Source organism: Taudactylus pleione, unplaced genomic scaffold, assembly GCF_031769625.1.
Source record: "Taudactylus pleione unplaced genomic scaffold, aTauple2 ptg000040l, whole genome shotgun sequence".
Lineage (NCBI taxonomy): Eukaryota > Metazoa > Chordata > Amphibia > Anura > Myobatrachidae > Taudactylus > Taudactylus pleione.
Window position 1 is genome coordinate 1,999,023 of NW_028284442.1, and position 16,404 is coordinate 2,015,426.

General features: G+C 45.1%; 1 protein-coding gene across 1 annotated transcript in view; it reads right to left on the reverse strand.

Moving 5' to 3' along the window:
• The window catches only part of LOC148538314 (leukotriene A-4 hydrolase-like), a 154,715-nt gene that overhangs the window by 9,169 nt on the left and 129,142 nt on the right, over positions 1 to 16,404 (reverse strand). Inside the window, exons 12-16 of the mRNA XM_088453652.1 lie at positions 15,876 to 16,020; positions 11,390 to 11,493; positions 8,736 to 8,806; positions 8,462 to 8,516; positions 7,355 to 7,450 (exon numbers count right to left, since the gene is read on the reverse strand). Of these exons, the coding sequence (XP_088309778.1) occupies positions 7,355 to 7,450; positions 8,462 to 8,516; positions 8,736 to 8,806; positions 11,390 to 11,493; positions 15,876 to 16,020 (471 nt within the window). The remainder of the gene's footprint in view (positions 1 to 7,354; positions 7,451 to 8,461; positions 8,517 to 8,735; positions 8,807 to 11,389; positions 11,494 to 15,875; positions 16,021 to 16,404) is intronic.

A 16,404-nucleotide genomic window follows, 5' to 3' on the forward strand; every position in this document is an offset into this window, starting at 1 on the left:
CCACATAGGCTTTAAACCTAGGATCAAGCACGGTGGCCAAAATGTAGTGGTCTGATTTCAACAGATTGACCACCCTGGAATCCTGGCAAAGCGAATGAAGGGCTTCATCCACAAGTCCCACATGCCGAGCGGAATCGCTCCGTCTTAGCTCCTCCTTCACTTTCTCCAGCTGCTTCTGCAAAAGCCTGATGAGGGGAATGACCTGACTCAAGCTGGCTGTGTCTGAACTGACTTCACGTGTGGCAAGTTCGAAGGGCTGGAGAACCTTGCACAACACGGAAATCATTCTCCACTGCGCTTGAGTCAGGTGCATACCCCCTCCTTTGCCTATGTCATAGGTGGATGTATAGGCTTGTATGGCCTTTTGCTGCTCCTCCATCCTCTGAAGCATATAGAGGGTTGAGTTCCACCGCGTCACAACCTCTTGCTTCAGGTGATGGCGGGGCAGGTTCAAGAGTGTTTGCTGGTGCTCCAGTCTTCGGCACGCAGTCGCTGAATGGCGAAAGTGGCCAGAAATTTTTCGGGCCACCCAAAGCGTCTCCTGCACGCCCCTGTCGCTTTTCAGAAAATTCTGCACCACCAAGTTTATTGTGTGAGCAAAACATGGGACGTGCTGGAATTTGCCCAGATGTAATGCCCGCACAATATTGGTGGCGTTGTCAGATATCACAAATCCCCAGGAGAGTCTAAGTGGGGTAAGCCACTGGGCGATGATTTCCCTCAGTTTCTCTAAGAGGTTGTCGGCGGTGTGCCTCTTACTGAAACCGGTGATACACAGCGTAGCCTGCCTTGTAACGAGCTGGCGTTTCTGAGATGCTGCTACTGGTGACGCTGCTGCTGTTGCTGCGTAAGGTGATACATCTACCCAGTGGGCTGTCACAGTCATATAGTCCTTAGTCTGCCCTGTTCCACTTGTCCACATGTCCGTGGTTAAGTGGACATTGTGTACAACGGCATTTTTCAGGACACTGAGGACACTTTTTCTGACGTTTCTGTACAGTCTCGGTATCGCCTGCCTAGTGAAGTGGAATCTAGACGGGATTTGGAACCGGGGACACACTACCTCCATCAATTGTCTAAATCCCACTGCACTAATGGCGGATACCGGACGCACGTCTAACACCAACATAGCAGTCAAGGCCTCAGTTATACGTTTTGCTTCAGGATGACTGCTGTCGTACTTCATCCTCCTCGCTAAGGACTGTTGGAGGGTCAATTGTTTAGTAAAAGTAGTGGTGTTCCTACTTCCTCTCTGGGATGATGAACGATTCCCAGCAGCAGCAACAGCAGCAGCGGCAGCAGTAGGCGTAGCAATGCAGGATCCTCCAGAGGAATCCCGGATAGGAGAGTCAGTCATGCCAGTGACATGGCCTGCAGGACTACTTCCGATCCTGACTAAGGAGGAAATTGACGAGGAGGGAGTTGACGGTGTGGTTTGCAGGCGCTTGGATACAACAGGACAACGGGATTTAGGTGTCCCTGGACTGCTTACGGTCTTAGCCAAAGTTTCTGAACTTGACAGTAACTTTTTATGAACGCGCTGCAGGTGCCGTATAAGGGAGGATGTTCCTAGGTGGTTGACGTCCCTACCCCTACTTATTTCACCTTTACATATGGTACATATGGCAAGACAGTTGTTGTCCGGATTTGGATAGAAATATTGCCAGACCAAAGAGGTGGAATGTTTGGTCTTCTGCCCAGGCATGACCGTGATGGGCTTTTTCATCCCACGGACAACAACTGTCTCCCCCGGAGCCTGATTTAAACAAACCACATCACCATCAGAATCCTCCTCGCCAACTTCCTCCTCAGCGCCAGCTACACCAGTATCCTCATCCTGTTGTACTTCAACAGTGACATCTTCAATTTGCATATCAGCAAGTGGACTGTGGGTGCTCCTTTCAGCACTTGCAGGGGGCGTGCAAATGGTGGAAAGAGCCACCTCTTCACGTCCAGTGCTGGGAAGGTCAGGCATCGCAACCACCACCACACTTGGACTCTCCTTGGGGATTTGTGATATCTTCTTAGAAAGCACAGTTCTTCGCTGTGCTTTTGCCAGCTTAACTCTTTTGATTTTTTTAGTGGGAGGAGGGCTTCCATCGTCATGTGAAGCTGAACCACTAGTCATGAACATACTAGGGATCGACCTTAGCCGTTCCTTGCCACTCCGTGTCGTAAATGGCATATTGGCAAGTTTACGTTTCTCTTCAGCTGATTTAAATGTCTTTTTCAAGGTCATTTTCCTGAACTTTGCCATTTGGGATTGTATGTGCCCTCTACTATGACATTGGGCATCGGCCTTGGCAGACGACGTTGATGGCATGTTATCGTCTATGTCATGACTAGTGGCAGCAGCTTCAGCACTAGGAGGAAGTGGTTCTTGATCTTTCTCTATTTTATTTTTATCGGAGAAAGTTTGGTCCTCCATTTATGTTATATCGATTTGATATATACGTGCGGCTAAACACAGAAAATAATTTTTTTTTTGGTTTGGACTGGAGTGTACTTTCAGGGGTTACAGCACCCTTTAACGGTCAAGCCAGCCGGCCCTTTACTTATGACACAGGCGCACGCTTGGCACTACTTTGTTGATGCACGTGCGGCTACTGCGCACACAATTCACAAACACAGAAAATAATTTTTTTTTTGGTTTGGACTGGAGTGTACTTTGGGGGTTACAGCACCCTTTAACGGTCAAGCCAGCCGGCCCTTTACTTATGACACAGGCGCACTCTTGGCACTACTTTGTTGATGCACGTGCGGCTACTGCGCACACAATTCACAAACACAGAAAATAATTTTTTTTGGGGTTTGGACTGGAGTGTACTTTCGGGGGTTACAGCACCCTTTAACGGTCAAGCCAGCCGGCCCTTTACTTATGACACAGGCGCACGCTTGGCACTACTTTGTTGATGCACGTGCGGCTACTGCGCACACAATTCACAAACACAGAAAATAATTTTTTTTTTGGTTTGGACTGGAGTGTACTTTCGGGGGTTACAGCACCCTTAACGGTCAAGCCAGCCGGCCCTTTACTTATGACACAGGCGCACGCTTGGCACTACTTTGTTGATGCACGTGCGGCTACTGCGCACACAATTCACAAACACAGAAAATAATTTTTTTTTTGGTTTGGACTGGAGTGTACTTTCGGGGGTTACAGCACCCTTAACGGTCAAGCCAGCCGGCCCTTTACTTATGACACAGGCGCACGCTTGGCACTACTTTGTTGATGCACGTGCGGCTACTGCGCACACAATTCACAAACACAGAAAATAATTTTTTTTTTGGTTTGGACTGGAGTGTACTTTCGGGGGTTACAGCACCCTTAACGGTCAAGCCAGCCGGCCCTTTACTTATGACACAGGCGCACGCTTGGCACTACTTTGTTGATGCACGTGCGGCTACTGCGCACACAATTCACAAACACAGAAAATAATTTTTTTTTTGGTTTGGACTGGAGTGTACTTTCGGGGGTTACAGCACCCTTTAATGGTCAAGCCAGCCGGCCCTTTACTTATGACACAGGCGCACGCTTGGCACTACTTTGTTGATGCACGTGCGGCTACTGCGCACACAATTCACAAACACAGAAAATAATTTTTTTTTTGGTTTGGACTGGAGTGTACTTTCGGGGGTTACAGCACCCTTAACGGTCAAGCCAGCCGGCCCTTTACTTATGACACAGGCGCACGCTTGGCACTACTTTGTTGATGCACGTGCGGCTACTGCGCACACAATTCACAAACACAGAAAATAATTTTTTTTTTGGTTTGGACTGGAGTGTACTTTGGGGGTTACAGCACCCTTTAACGGTCAAGCCAGCCGGCCCTTTACTTATGACACAGGCGCACGCTTGGCACTACTTTGTTGATGCACGTGCGGCTACTGCGCACACAATTCACAAACACAGAAAATAATTTTTTTTTTGGTTTGGACTGGAGTGTACTTTCGGGGGTTACAGCACCCTTAACGGTCAAGCCAGCCGGCCCTTTACTTATGACACAGGCGCACGCTTGGCACTACTTTGTTGATGCACGTGCGGCTACTGCGCACACAATTCACAAACACAGAAAATAATTTTTTTTTTTGTTTGGACTGGAGTGTACTTTCGGGGGTTACAGCACCCTTAACGGTCAAGCCAGCCGGCCCTTTACTTATGACACAGGCGCACGCTTGGCACTACTTTGTTGATGCACGTGCGGCTACTGCGCACACAATTCACAAACACAGAAAATAATTTTTTTTTTGGTTTGGACTGGAGTGTACTTTGGGGGTTACAGCACCCTTTAACGGTCAAGCCAGCCGGCCCTTTACTTATGACACAGGCGCACGCTTGGCACTACTTTGTTGATGCACGTGCGGCTACTGCGCACACAATTCACAAACACAGAAAATAATTTTTTTTTTGGTTTGGACTGGAGTGTACTTTCGGGGGTTACAGCACCCTTAACGGTCAAGCCAGCCGGCCCTTTACTTATGACACAGGCGCACGCTTGGCACTACTTTGTTGATGCACGTGCGGCTACTGCGCACACAATTCACAAACACAGAAAATAATTTTTTTTTTTGTTTGGACTGGAGTGTACTTTCGGGGGTTACAGCACCCTTAACGGTCAAGCCAGCCGGCCCTTTACTTATGACACAGGCGCACGCTTGGCACTACTTTGTTGATGCACGTGCGGCTACTGCGCACACAATTCACAAACACAGAAAATAATTTTTTTTTTGGTTTGGACTGGAGTGTACTTTCGGGGGTTACAGCACCCTTAACGGTCAAGCCAGCCGGCCCTTTACTTATGACACAGGCGCACGCTTGGCACTACTTTGTTGATGCACGTGCGGCTACTGCGCACACAATTCACAAACACAGAAAATAATTTTTTTTTGGTTTGGACTGGAGTGTACTTTCGGGGGTTACAGCACCCTTTAACGGTCAAGCCAGCCGGCCCTTTACTTATGACACAGGCGCACGCTTGGCACTACTTTGTTGATGCACGTGCGGCTACTGCGCACACAATTCACAAACACAGAAAATATATTATTTTTTTAGCACTTGGGGGGAGCACCCCTGATGGACAGAGCACCCCCTGGACAACACTACAGCACTCCTTTAGGACTGGGACACTGCACAGGACTTTGGAGTGGACACAGCCCCTATGGAGAACTGACTGCACAACACAGTCCAGCCAGCCCCTATGGACTTTGAAGTAGTGGACACAGCCCCTATTAACAACAGCAGCACAGCACAACACAGCCAGCCCCTATGGACTTTGAAGTAGTGGACAACAGCAGCACTACACTACACTACACTACACTGCCCTAACTCCCACCCTCCCTCTTCACTGTCCACAGCCGAGTGAGAAAATGGCGCCGACGCGGGTACCTTATATAGGATCCAAAACCCGCGAGACTCGGAAGGCGGGATGATGACGTTTTGCCTCGATTTCAGATCCGAGTCAGGCGGGAAAAGTCGAGCCTGACTCGGATCAGACTCGGATCGGGGGGGTTCGGATTTCAGAAATCCGAACCCGCTCACCCCTAGTAAAGACTAAAATTAGAGTGACAAAACATGTTAGGCGTAGCCACCAATGTGTGACATTGATGTATTTGTGTCATGGAGTGATTCTGGTGAGACTGAACCTTTAACTGCAGACAGGGAGCAGTTGACTCCGATGCATGCTGCTGCTGCACTATGAAACCAGCATTACCTGTTCTTGGTGAAGTTTACGGTTTCAAATTTAGATTTACGTGTTTTTACACTTTGGTAAAGAGTTTACGTTTTTGAACTAGTCACAAGTGTGTGCTCTCTGCTTTTTATCCGAATCAACTTATGCCTCCTGGGGAAAGTCAATTCAGGAGGAGCTTCATTGCATCTACGTAAATCTTCACATTAAAACAGGATTTCTAGAGGGGGGTTTCCAAATGCTTGAGTTTAGAGCGAGTATGGCAAATCCATGAAGAGGACATAATTAGCACTTAACCAGCTTTAATAAGCATCATACAAAGTGTAGTGTATGTCATAATTCCAGCATATACAGGACCAGTGATCACAGTAAGCCATTAGATGCGGCACTAGGGCCATCCTGCCTGAGCTGAATGTTTTAATTTCACATGTGAGGCTGGGCACATTTCCAGAGAATGGGAGCAAAATAGGACTCTTGGGGAGCAGCAAAAGATCCTAGCACTGCTCTGGACATATATGTACATATTGGTTTCTTTATGCACTATATAACTGTATTAACAATTAACCCTATAGATGGTCCATGTTTTCTAGATCTCCTAGTTGGTACACACGTGTATTCATTACTGGCTGACACATGTTAAAAGATCCACAAGTGGTGCTAATTATTTAATTTGTGATACTGAGGAGAACATGAGGCACTATTAAAATTGTATTATATACGATTTCTATAGTGGTCATGATGTAGGTTGGAGGCAACCGGAACCCCCCCTGCATTTGCCTATGAAATAGGGGACTGATTAACTTTTTGCGCACACAGAAACAATGAGGCATATTATATATACAGTGGGTAATATAAGTATTGGACACATCAACAGTTTTCTCAGTAAATATATTTGTAAAGGGGCAATTGTAATGAAATTTTCACCAAATGTCAGCAACAACCCATGCAATCCACACAAGCAAAGAAATTAAACCATAGATATAGATAAATAAAATTCTGTGTAATAATATGAAATGATACAGGGAAAAAGTATTGAACACGCTTACTGAAATTTAGCTCATTTACAAACACTCAATTATTAAAATGTATTAATGACTACTACACCTATTTTATTTATGATAACGGGTATAGTGATTGTGTCCTTTGCTCTTGGGATTTACCAGAATATTATGTGTATCTAACAAACCTGTTATCTGTTTGAAAGGCAAAATCAAACACCGTTTAATGTAATATACAGTGACTTGCAAAAGTATTCAACACCCTAACAAAATCAAGATATATCTGTATTAAAAATGACACACAGATTGTTCCAGATTTTGTGAAGTAGGTTCTGAAAGTGAATTTTCAAACTCATAATTTATTACTTGTCTGCAGATTTAACCTCATGCAGCTAGTACTTGGTAGAACTACCTTTTGCTGTAATAATAATTGTAAGTCTGTTGGTTAGTTTTATATCAGACTGACGAAGGTTGTTCTACATAAGGGCTCAGTAACCCACTGGTTTTGGTGTATGATAAATGGTCCTACTGTGGACATATTGGCAATATAGTGATTTCATACCATACTAGCGAATGGGAAATATATCTTGCTGAGAGAAAGCCAAGATGGGTTCATAGCCAAGACAGGATCACCGTAAAAAAAATTTCTCCTTATACATTAGTCCTTACCTCGAGCAGTAATAGAGTCAAGAACTCAATCATCTGCTTGGTTGAAAAAAATGTCACATCTGCAGAAGTGAATGAGCTCAAGTCACTTTGCTTAGCCTGCAAAATAGTCAAAAGTCATTATAGTTTGAAAATACTCCCAGCACTACAAATCTTGGGCACACTATATTACACCCACGTCACATTAAGCCTCTCGGAAACATCAGTTCACATTATGCCACACTGCCCCCCATGCTGGATTATATACATATTTGTGGGGGCTCCTGGGCGATCACATCAACCACCCTGTTGTTAATCCAGCACTGTCTAGCTGCCAACAAGAATTATACTGATGAGATACAATAAAGGTAGAATGTTAGTATGTTATACCATCATGCATTTGTAACAAGTTGACAAAGAGTGAGGGCCCATTATGGGCTGTTATGGGTGGTTGATAGAGGTAATGGTGGGATAATCTGAAGATGCAAATATCTGTGCTGACATATTATGGCCTGTAGATGCACCGTTAGTTATTTTCTATACACTATACTAAGAATTATTTTTAAATCAGGACTTGCTATCACTGTCCCTCAAATCTATCGATGACTAAGGAAATGGATTATGTAAATAATCTGCTATAGGGGCAGAACCAGCATAACCATGCCCCTCTGTGATACAACAATCAACTCAAATCTATCGATGACTAAGGAAATGGATTATGTAAATAATCTGCTGTAGGGGCAGAACCAGCATAACCATGCCCCTCTGTGATGCAACAATCAACTCAAATCTATCGATGACTAAGGAAATGGATTATATAAATAATCTGCTGTAGGGGCAGAACCAGCATAACCATGCCCCTCTGATGCAACAATCAATGCCCCCCGATGCACGCATCATAGGAATGTATAAAATGCAAGAGCAAAGCCATCCCCCCACCAGCAGCCACACCACCCAGCATCCTGACCCACCAAAGTCTGTAACTGTACATCTGTTTTAGTGCAATCTAGTATAAATAAATAGAATCCTAAACAAAAAGCCAAATCACAGGTCAAATGCAGAGTGACATCTTTTGGAAATCAAGCTGTGAATGATTCCTTCATCTCTACCTGTAAATAAGGTAAATCGTACCTCAATCCATTTCTCACTCAGTGCAATACAGATATTGGCAAGTGTCATATCATACCTATAAAGGGAAACAGTTCACTTTCAAGATTTCGTCAGCAAGTGAATTATCCTCACCAGTACTAGATTGTATTAATATGTTGCTTATTTCAATTTATTGGTGTGAAATACCATCTTCAAGTTATCTACATTTGCACATAATTATGTGGTTAGTGATTCTGTTTGGATTATTCAAATCATTAAAGGTAAAACATATTGCAGAGTTCAAACACTAACTTACTTTGGTTGTACAGGTGGCAATCCTGGAGTATACATCCATCCATTCCAATCAACCGAGTCTAGGACTTCAGCCTACACAGTAGACACAAAAATTTATAGTAATGATTCACAAAGATTGAAATACAAAGCATCAATCTAACTTTGAGGAAACATTGAGAAAAGTATATAAAGTTTGTTACAAGTGTAATGAAACTAAAACTAACTTAAAACTTACTTTATTCACATGTCCATACCTTTTATATCATACTTCTGTCAATGTCAATGGTGGATTTGGATGCCTTTTTGGTTTGTGGCAAAAGACCATATTATTGTCTGGGGCTTTCCAAAGTAACATTATAAAGCAGGAAGTATAATCTAACATTTAATGTCCCTATATTTGCCTTGTTGTGTCAGATTTTACAGAGACATGCACCAATGGGTATTACAGCATGACATGTATATTGGGATGTGTTGTCACTTGCTGGGCATATAATGGGCATGATGGAACAATGTGACTAGTGACTCCATTTAAACATTTGAATTGGTCAAACTATCACTTAAATTGACTTCCTGTAACTGAACCTCACTACTGGCTTTGATAAAGATAGAGCGTTACCAGGGGTGGGGAAACCACAGAGGACAGCCATGCTTTTACTATCTGGAGGAGAATATCAAGGGAAACCCTAACCCTCCCTTAGGGGTGCCTAACCCTAATCCCCCCGCTAAATGCCTAACCCTAATCCCCCCGCTAAATGCCTAAACCTAATCCCCCCGCTAAGTGCCTAAACCTAATCCCCCCGCTAAGTGCCTAAACCTAATCCCCCCTTACCCCGCTGCCTAAACCTAAGTCCCCCGGGAGGGTGCCTAACCCTAACCTTCCACTGGGGGTGCCTAACCCTAACACCCCCCTTCCCCTAGCCTAACCCTAACCTCCCGGGGGGTGCCGCTCCCTAAGTCACCCCCGGGAGCCCCTAACCTAACCATCCCTCCCCACAGCTGTCCGCGCCCGGCTTACCTTCGATCGGTAAGCCGGGTGTCGGTGCTCCCGGCGTAGGTCTAATGACATTCGTCGGGATTTCGATGCCTGTCATTAGACACGTTTAGCTACTTTGTAAATCATCCTTGGTTGAAGTGATAGGGTAAGTTTAGGGTAAGAAGGCTTTCCAGCCATAAATTACCTATTCCCACACTCACCCAGCTTCTTAGAGGGGCAAGAACTATACATTATCACTAATCATCAACTAATTTAATTGCTTCTATTCACATTTAATGTTATTTTTATTGCTTGTTGACACAAGCTAATGTTATTGCTACAGTTAATAACATCATTTTCTATTAATGTGCCCTCTCTTCACTTATAAGCTGGTACAGAGCTAATCGGTTGATTGGATGAATGCATGCAGCCATTTTGTGAATTGTTCTATGCCTGCTGATATTAATTAAATAATATTTTTGTTACTTTGTCAGTATGTCACTATATGATTTATTATTTTTATGGAGCCAGTTTCCCTGCTTGGCTGATCTTCCAGACATACATCAAGGAGAAGACTATTAAGATATTGATATGTGAGATGTGCCTTTATTTATTGGTGTCCAGTAAGAGTATTTACTCATAAGTAACCTTCCTAACATGGTGTGAATTCTCGATGTGGAAGAAATTCCTTTTTAAGGGATATTATATGAACACTTTTAATAGGTTTTTTTTCTGCATATTTATGAAACAGTTTGGTCTTTCTGTGTAGTAGAAATGTATGTGAACCCCTCCACACAGCAAAGACGGCCCCTTCTCCACCTTATTTCCATAATGTACAGCTCTGCTAAATAAAATATAGATTTTACACTGTCCCACAATACTAAGAGCGACAGTGCATCTACTTCATCAGTAGTATACTTAGGTAAATTGTGCAGAATGCAGATAAAAATGAATACTCTGCTCTGTCCAACACGATGCACACTTGTGTTCCTTCCCAAAAAAAAACACCTTGGTGAACCCGCATAGAGCAGCATCCACTATGGGAAGTTATAGGACACACACATTCCTCATCGGCTGTCAGTGTTTAAATTCAATGTAATTATGTTTCAATTTAAATGAACTTGAGCGCACCTTACGTGCTTCATACCTTACAAAGGGATAGCATTTGCTGCTTCTCCAGCATAATGCCTCACTCCCAGTTTCTCAATGAAACAATGGAGAAGCAGCGCCCCTCGTCTGCCTGCCACTCCACTTACTTGCCCTACATAAGGTAAGAAAGTCTGGTGATAGTGCACCATCAAATTGCTTGAGGGTTGGGGCAGTCTGAGGATGGGATGGGGGGGAGGCTATACCTTCCTCCCGCACTGGGTAACACACCTTGCATACTACGTGGCAAAACGGGGAGGGCAAGAAGATTTTCACTGACACTTACATTAAACCAGACAAGATGCCAGTATTTGCAGCCTCCCAGTAGGACTATGATCTTTAACTAACAGAACTAGAAATAAAAACATCTACCTTAGGTTTGGGACATTAGGTCACCTTTCTGATTAATAATTAGTTCTCTGTGCTGCATTATTGCATATATTTTTTATTAATACTGTAAGTTTTGTGTTGTTCACTTTTGTTACCATGTAAAAAAAACATAGGCCTAAATATTGAAGTTATTTTAAATGGTAAGGCCAGAAATAATAGTTTCATACCTTATCTTTGAAATAAGAATACAAGAATGTCTTCCACTCCTCTGTAGTTACACTCTTGTAAGCAAAAACCTGTATGTAGGTCTTTAGAAATCCCAAAAACACATCTAAGTACAAAATAAAGAATAAAGAGTAGCTAAAGTGTTTTTATTTAAAAAACATGGATAGAAATTCTAAGTTAGGGGTCTTCAACCTTTAAGACAGTGTGGGCCACATTAAAAAAATCAATAAAGCCAGAGAGCTACTAAGCTGTACTGCGGTATTTAGACCCTGCCCCCTCATCATACAATTATGTCCCATAACTGCCCCCTCCTACAATTTTAATTAGGTCCCAGAACGGCACCCATCCTCCCACAATTATAATTATGCCCCATAACTGTCCCTCCTACTCCATTAATTATGTCAGATAGTTGCCCCCATCCTCAAACAATTCCCATAACTGCCCCCCTCTGCAGTGCCCCCAGTAGTGTCCTTTATACAGTGCCCCCAGTAGTGGTCCCCCAGTTGTGCCCCTTATATTGCGTCTCCAGTAGTGATCTCCCCTATGCAGTGCCCCCCACCCCCCAGTAGTAGTCTCCTCTATGCAGTGCCCCTTACATATATTGGACAAAGACAAAAAAAACCCACTTACCTCAATCCCCACGACTGACGCCTGCCGCTGTCCGCTCCTCCATCCGGCGTCCTCCCAGTCCGCTCTGCACTATGGGAGAGAGGTCATGGAGTCTCTCCCATCACCCACTGTAAGAGCCGGAAGGCGGAGCTCATGAGTGAGCTTCAGTCCGGTTCCTGCAGTGGGCGCAGCAGCCAGTCTAGTCTGTCTGACTCTCATTGGCTGCCAAAACAAAACACACTGCTGCCGGCGCCGGTGTGTTTGTTTCTGTGTAGTGCGGTCTGCACTACACTATCCATCGGCGGGACATGGGGAACAGCTCCGTGGGCCACAGGTTGATGACCCATGTTCTAATTATCTGAAATGTATGTATTCTTTTATAATAATCAACTTTTACTTCTCTAATCACCAGCAAACAGATGTGTGCCTAACTTTGCAGTTTCTTTTAGTTTTGTGTACTGTCTATTCTGATGCTGGAAGATTTTGACAATCACTTTAATGTAGCTAAGGACAGAGGCGTTTCAAGAGAGGAGACTGCACACGGGCACCCTCCTCTCAATCCGGCAGCCGGCAGCGCACTGAGCACAGCGCCGCACTGATAGACTTTGGGCACTAGAGTGTACCCAGAGTCTAGAGAGCATGCGCAGGTCACCAGAAAAATGGCTCCACGGCCATTTATCTTGTACTGCGTATGACGACGGGAAAATGGCAGCGGCGGACATTTTCCAGGCATTTTTACAGTGCTGACACCGGCGCCAACGTGGGAGTCTGGAGAGGTAAGTATAATATGGGTGCAACACCCTGCACCCAATATAAATAGGCCCCTGGCTATGGATGTGGTGCCTTGATCATGTCATTGTGGCCCCACCCCCCAAATCGCATCATCTAGCCAACTGGATGGCCCACTTCTGTTTTGAGGACCGAGGTGTGGAAACACTGGTCTACTGTATGGTGATCACTGGGAAGCTGATACCCCTTTCACACTGCAAACCCGGGTCGCACCTGGGATTTTGTACACGGGTGCGATCCGGGTGAGACCCCTTTCATACTGGCAGCCCGACCCAGCTTATTGCTGGGTCGATGACATTACCACCATCACGTGCTGACCCAGCGCTTGGGTTGAAAACATGTTCAACCCTGCTCGTTACCCGAGTTCAAATGCCTGGTCGCTCGACCTGGGTTATTTCAACTGGGTCCTTTCACACTGCATAATAAGCCGGGTTGCTGCGCGTTTACGTGAAATAACCCGGTTTATTGCTGGCAGTGTGAAAGGTCTACTGCAGTGGTTCCCAAACTGTGCGCCGTGGCACCCTGGGGTGCCTCAGAACACTTGCAGGGGTGCCTCAGGTTGGTGGTCCAGCACCAAATCAAATTATTTTTGTTCAATGTAATGTAAGTATGTGGGCAAACAGAAGCTCAAACCAGTCCACAACCACGTAACTGAACCCAAGGATGACAGGTAAGCACAATTTATTTCACTATGCTATTTTACTAATTTTTTTTATGAATTTTCCAACAAACTTGTGGCTTAGGGTGCCGTGAAAGCAACGCAGATACTCTAGGGGGCTTATTCAAAAAAGTTTGGGAACCTCTGGTCTACTGTATGACGGTCACTGGGAGGCTGAATCTACTGTATGCCGGTCACCGGGAGGCTTCATTAAACTGCCAGTATATAATTTTGACAATTTTATTGTTAGGGGTCCCCTCAATTTACATGCTCTGGGGCCCCTAGAAACCTTAATCCAGCCTTGTATGTAAACATGGTTCCAGAGGGATTCTGAGCAAGTCCCCCCAAAAAAGAAACAGTGGCTCAGAATATAGTGCTTTACCGGATGTAGTTTAAATCCCAGCTGTTAGGATGCTGGCGCTCACAATGTCGGCGCCGAAATCCCGACACCAGTCAGAGGCCCGCCACCACCATCCTGATGGTAAGTAGTAGGGTTAGGGGGAGGGTTAGGGTCAGACACTGGTGGGGAGAGTTAGGTTTAGTGATCGGGTTTAGGATACTTACTGACAGGTGTCGGTATCCTAACCCTGTTGGGATGCCAGCGTCGTAATTATGACCGCCGAGATCCCTAGGCAACCGCATCCGGTACCCAACTTGTGCTTGACATAGTATAAATAGTCATTGCTGGGAATTATATGATTGGACACTGTTGATAATAATCTATGTGGGATAGGCTGCACATTGCAGTGTGCTATAATAAACATTGAGGCAATGGGCCTGATTCAGAGTGGGATACAAGTTCAAATGGGGGTGCATCCTGTGGATATCTGCTAACTGCACATACGATGTAGAAAGCTATTGCAGACTGCACATGTGCCACACCATGCACACAGAACAGTGACTGTAAGAGCGGACAGACCACTACTTCCGTGAAATTAGCATTTCTGGGCGGCGACCATGCGATCGCACAAAACAGATCTGTCTCACAGGATGTGTATGCCACTTCTGTGCTCCTTTGGAGTGTGCAAATGGATGGGACATCTGTCTCTGATGTAACTTCTGCAATCAGCATGAGAGTAAGTGCTGATACTAAGGACAATGGCTGCAGATAGGAAAACAGTGGGCAGGCCAGCATTAGCATAAGATAGCAAGCAAGCTGCAACAGACCGATGGAAAAATGGAAAAACGGTGCAGATGCGTTTAACTCAGAACAAGGCCCAATATGTGCAATACTATTTTCTTTAACACAAAGGAGTTCCTTCAAAATATTTCACTCTGGCTGGCCCAAGGTTTTCCAATACAGCACTGTTTATAGTGCCTGTGCAGAGCACCATTCTAATTATTTATACTGAAGTCCCGGGCCCGAACAGAAAAGGGGGCCCACCCCTGGCTCCCAGGACACCAGGAACTTGGGACAGTTCCCAGAGCTGCCCTTAGTGGCTTGGCAGGCCCACAGCCTCTGGCTCCCCCATGTCGGGGCAATTCTTCAGACGGCCGGCCCGGTGACAGATGCATGTATAAGAAAGTCTTTTCTTTTAATGCGGCGCAGTGTGCGTGATGTCATTACGTAGCGCCAGACCGCTGAGAGGTGCCGCGATATGAAGAGGAGCAGCAAACAACGTAAGGTAAGTGAGTGATGCTGGGCTGGCTGGAGGCACACAGACTGGGGCTTGCTGAAGGCACAGAAGCGGGGCTTGCTGTTGACATAAAAGGGGGGCTGGCTGGTGACATAAAAGGGGGGCTGGCTGGTGACATAAAATGGGGGCTGGCTGGTGACACATAAGGGAGGATGTCGGGACAAGTCGTACTGGTTAGGGTGACATAAGGGGGTGCTGGATGAGGAAACAGAAGGGTGCTGGCTGTAGAAGGAGAGACACTGCAGGGCTGGAGTTGCAGAAAAGGGGGGCTGGCTGGTGACATAAAAGGGGGGCTGGCTGGTGACATAAAATGGGGGCTGGCTGGTGACACATATGGGAGGATGTCGGGACAAGTCGTACTGGTTAGGGAGACATAAGGGGGTGCTGGATGAGGAAACAGAAGGGTGCTGGCTGTAGAAGGAGAGACACTGCAGGGCTGGATTTGCAGAAAAGGGGGGCGGTGGTTGGGGGGCCCTGTCTATTTTGTTAGTCCCGGGCCCCACAATTTCTGATCACAGCCCCGGATAAATGTATCAGGACATACAGTCAGGTCCATAAATATTGGGACATTGACAGAATTTTCATATTTTGTCCTCTATTCACCACCACAATGGCTTTGAAATGAAACAAACAAGATGTGATTTAACTGCAGACTTTCAGATTTAATTTGAGGGTAATTACATCCAAATCAGGTGAACGGTGTAGGAATTACAACGGTTTCTATATGTGCCTCCCACTTTATACTACATTGGTTCCCCCATAAAAATGTCTTGGTAGATTTGGTAGCAAACAAACCTGGACCTCCAAGGAGCTGTTCAAGGTAAAAAAGCAAGGCAAATCCTTTTTCATAAGGGACAAATGAAACGATGTCATCTACATCAACTTCATGCAGATTTGGCACAAGATTAGTGAGAGGATTATTTGGACCAAAAGCATTCACCTACAAGAAAGAACATTGAATATGCTGTAATACTGTATGTCTAACATTCTATTCTATAATAAACTATTTTTTATTTGGCATTTTCACACAAAAAAGTATTGGTTTCTTTTGAAAAAAAGAGTGATGGTAGCAAAATATTAGTCAGGAGCCTCATAAGTGGCCCTTGGTCCCGCAAATATTTTAGATCTCATTGTGAACCAAAAGGACCAGCAGGAACTGTTCATGCATCCTTCAGGTGGGGTATGCATTAGGTGATATATTGGAATATTTGTCGTTTTGAGGCAAATTGGAACAACATATTGTCCACATCCCTCAGTGTGTACTGGCAATCGCACGTTCACGTGCGTCGTCAGCAACGTCGTCCCACCTGATGTGCCGCACGTC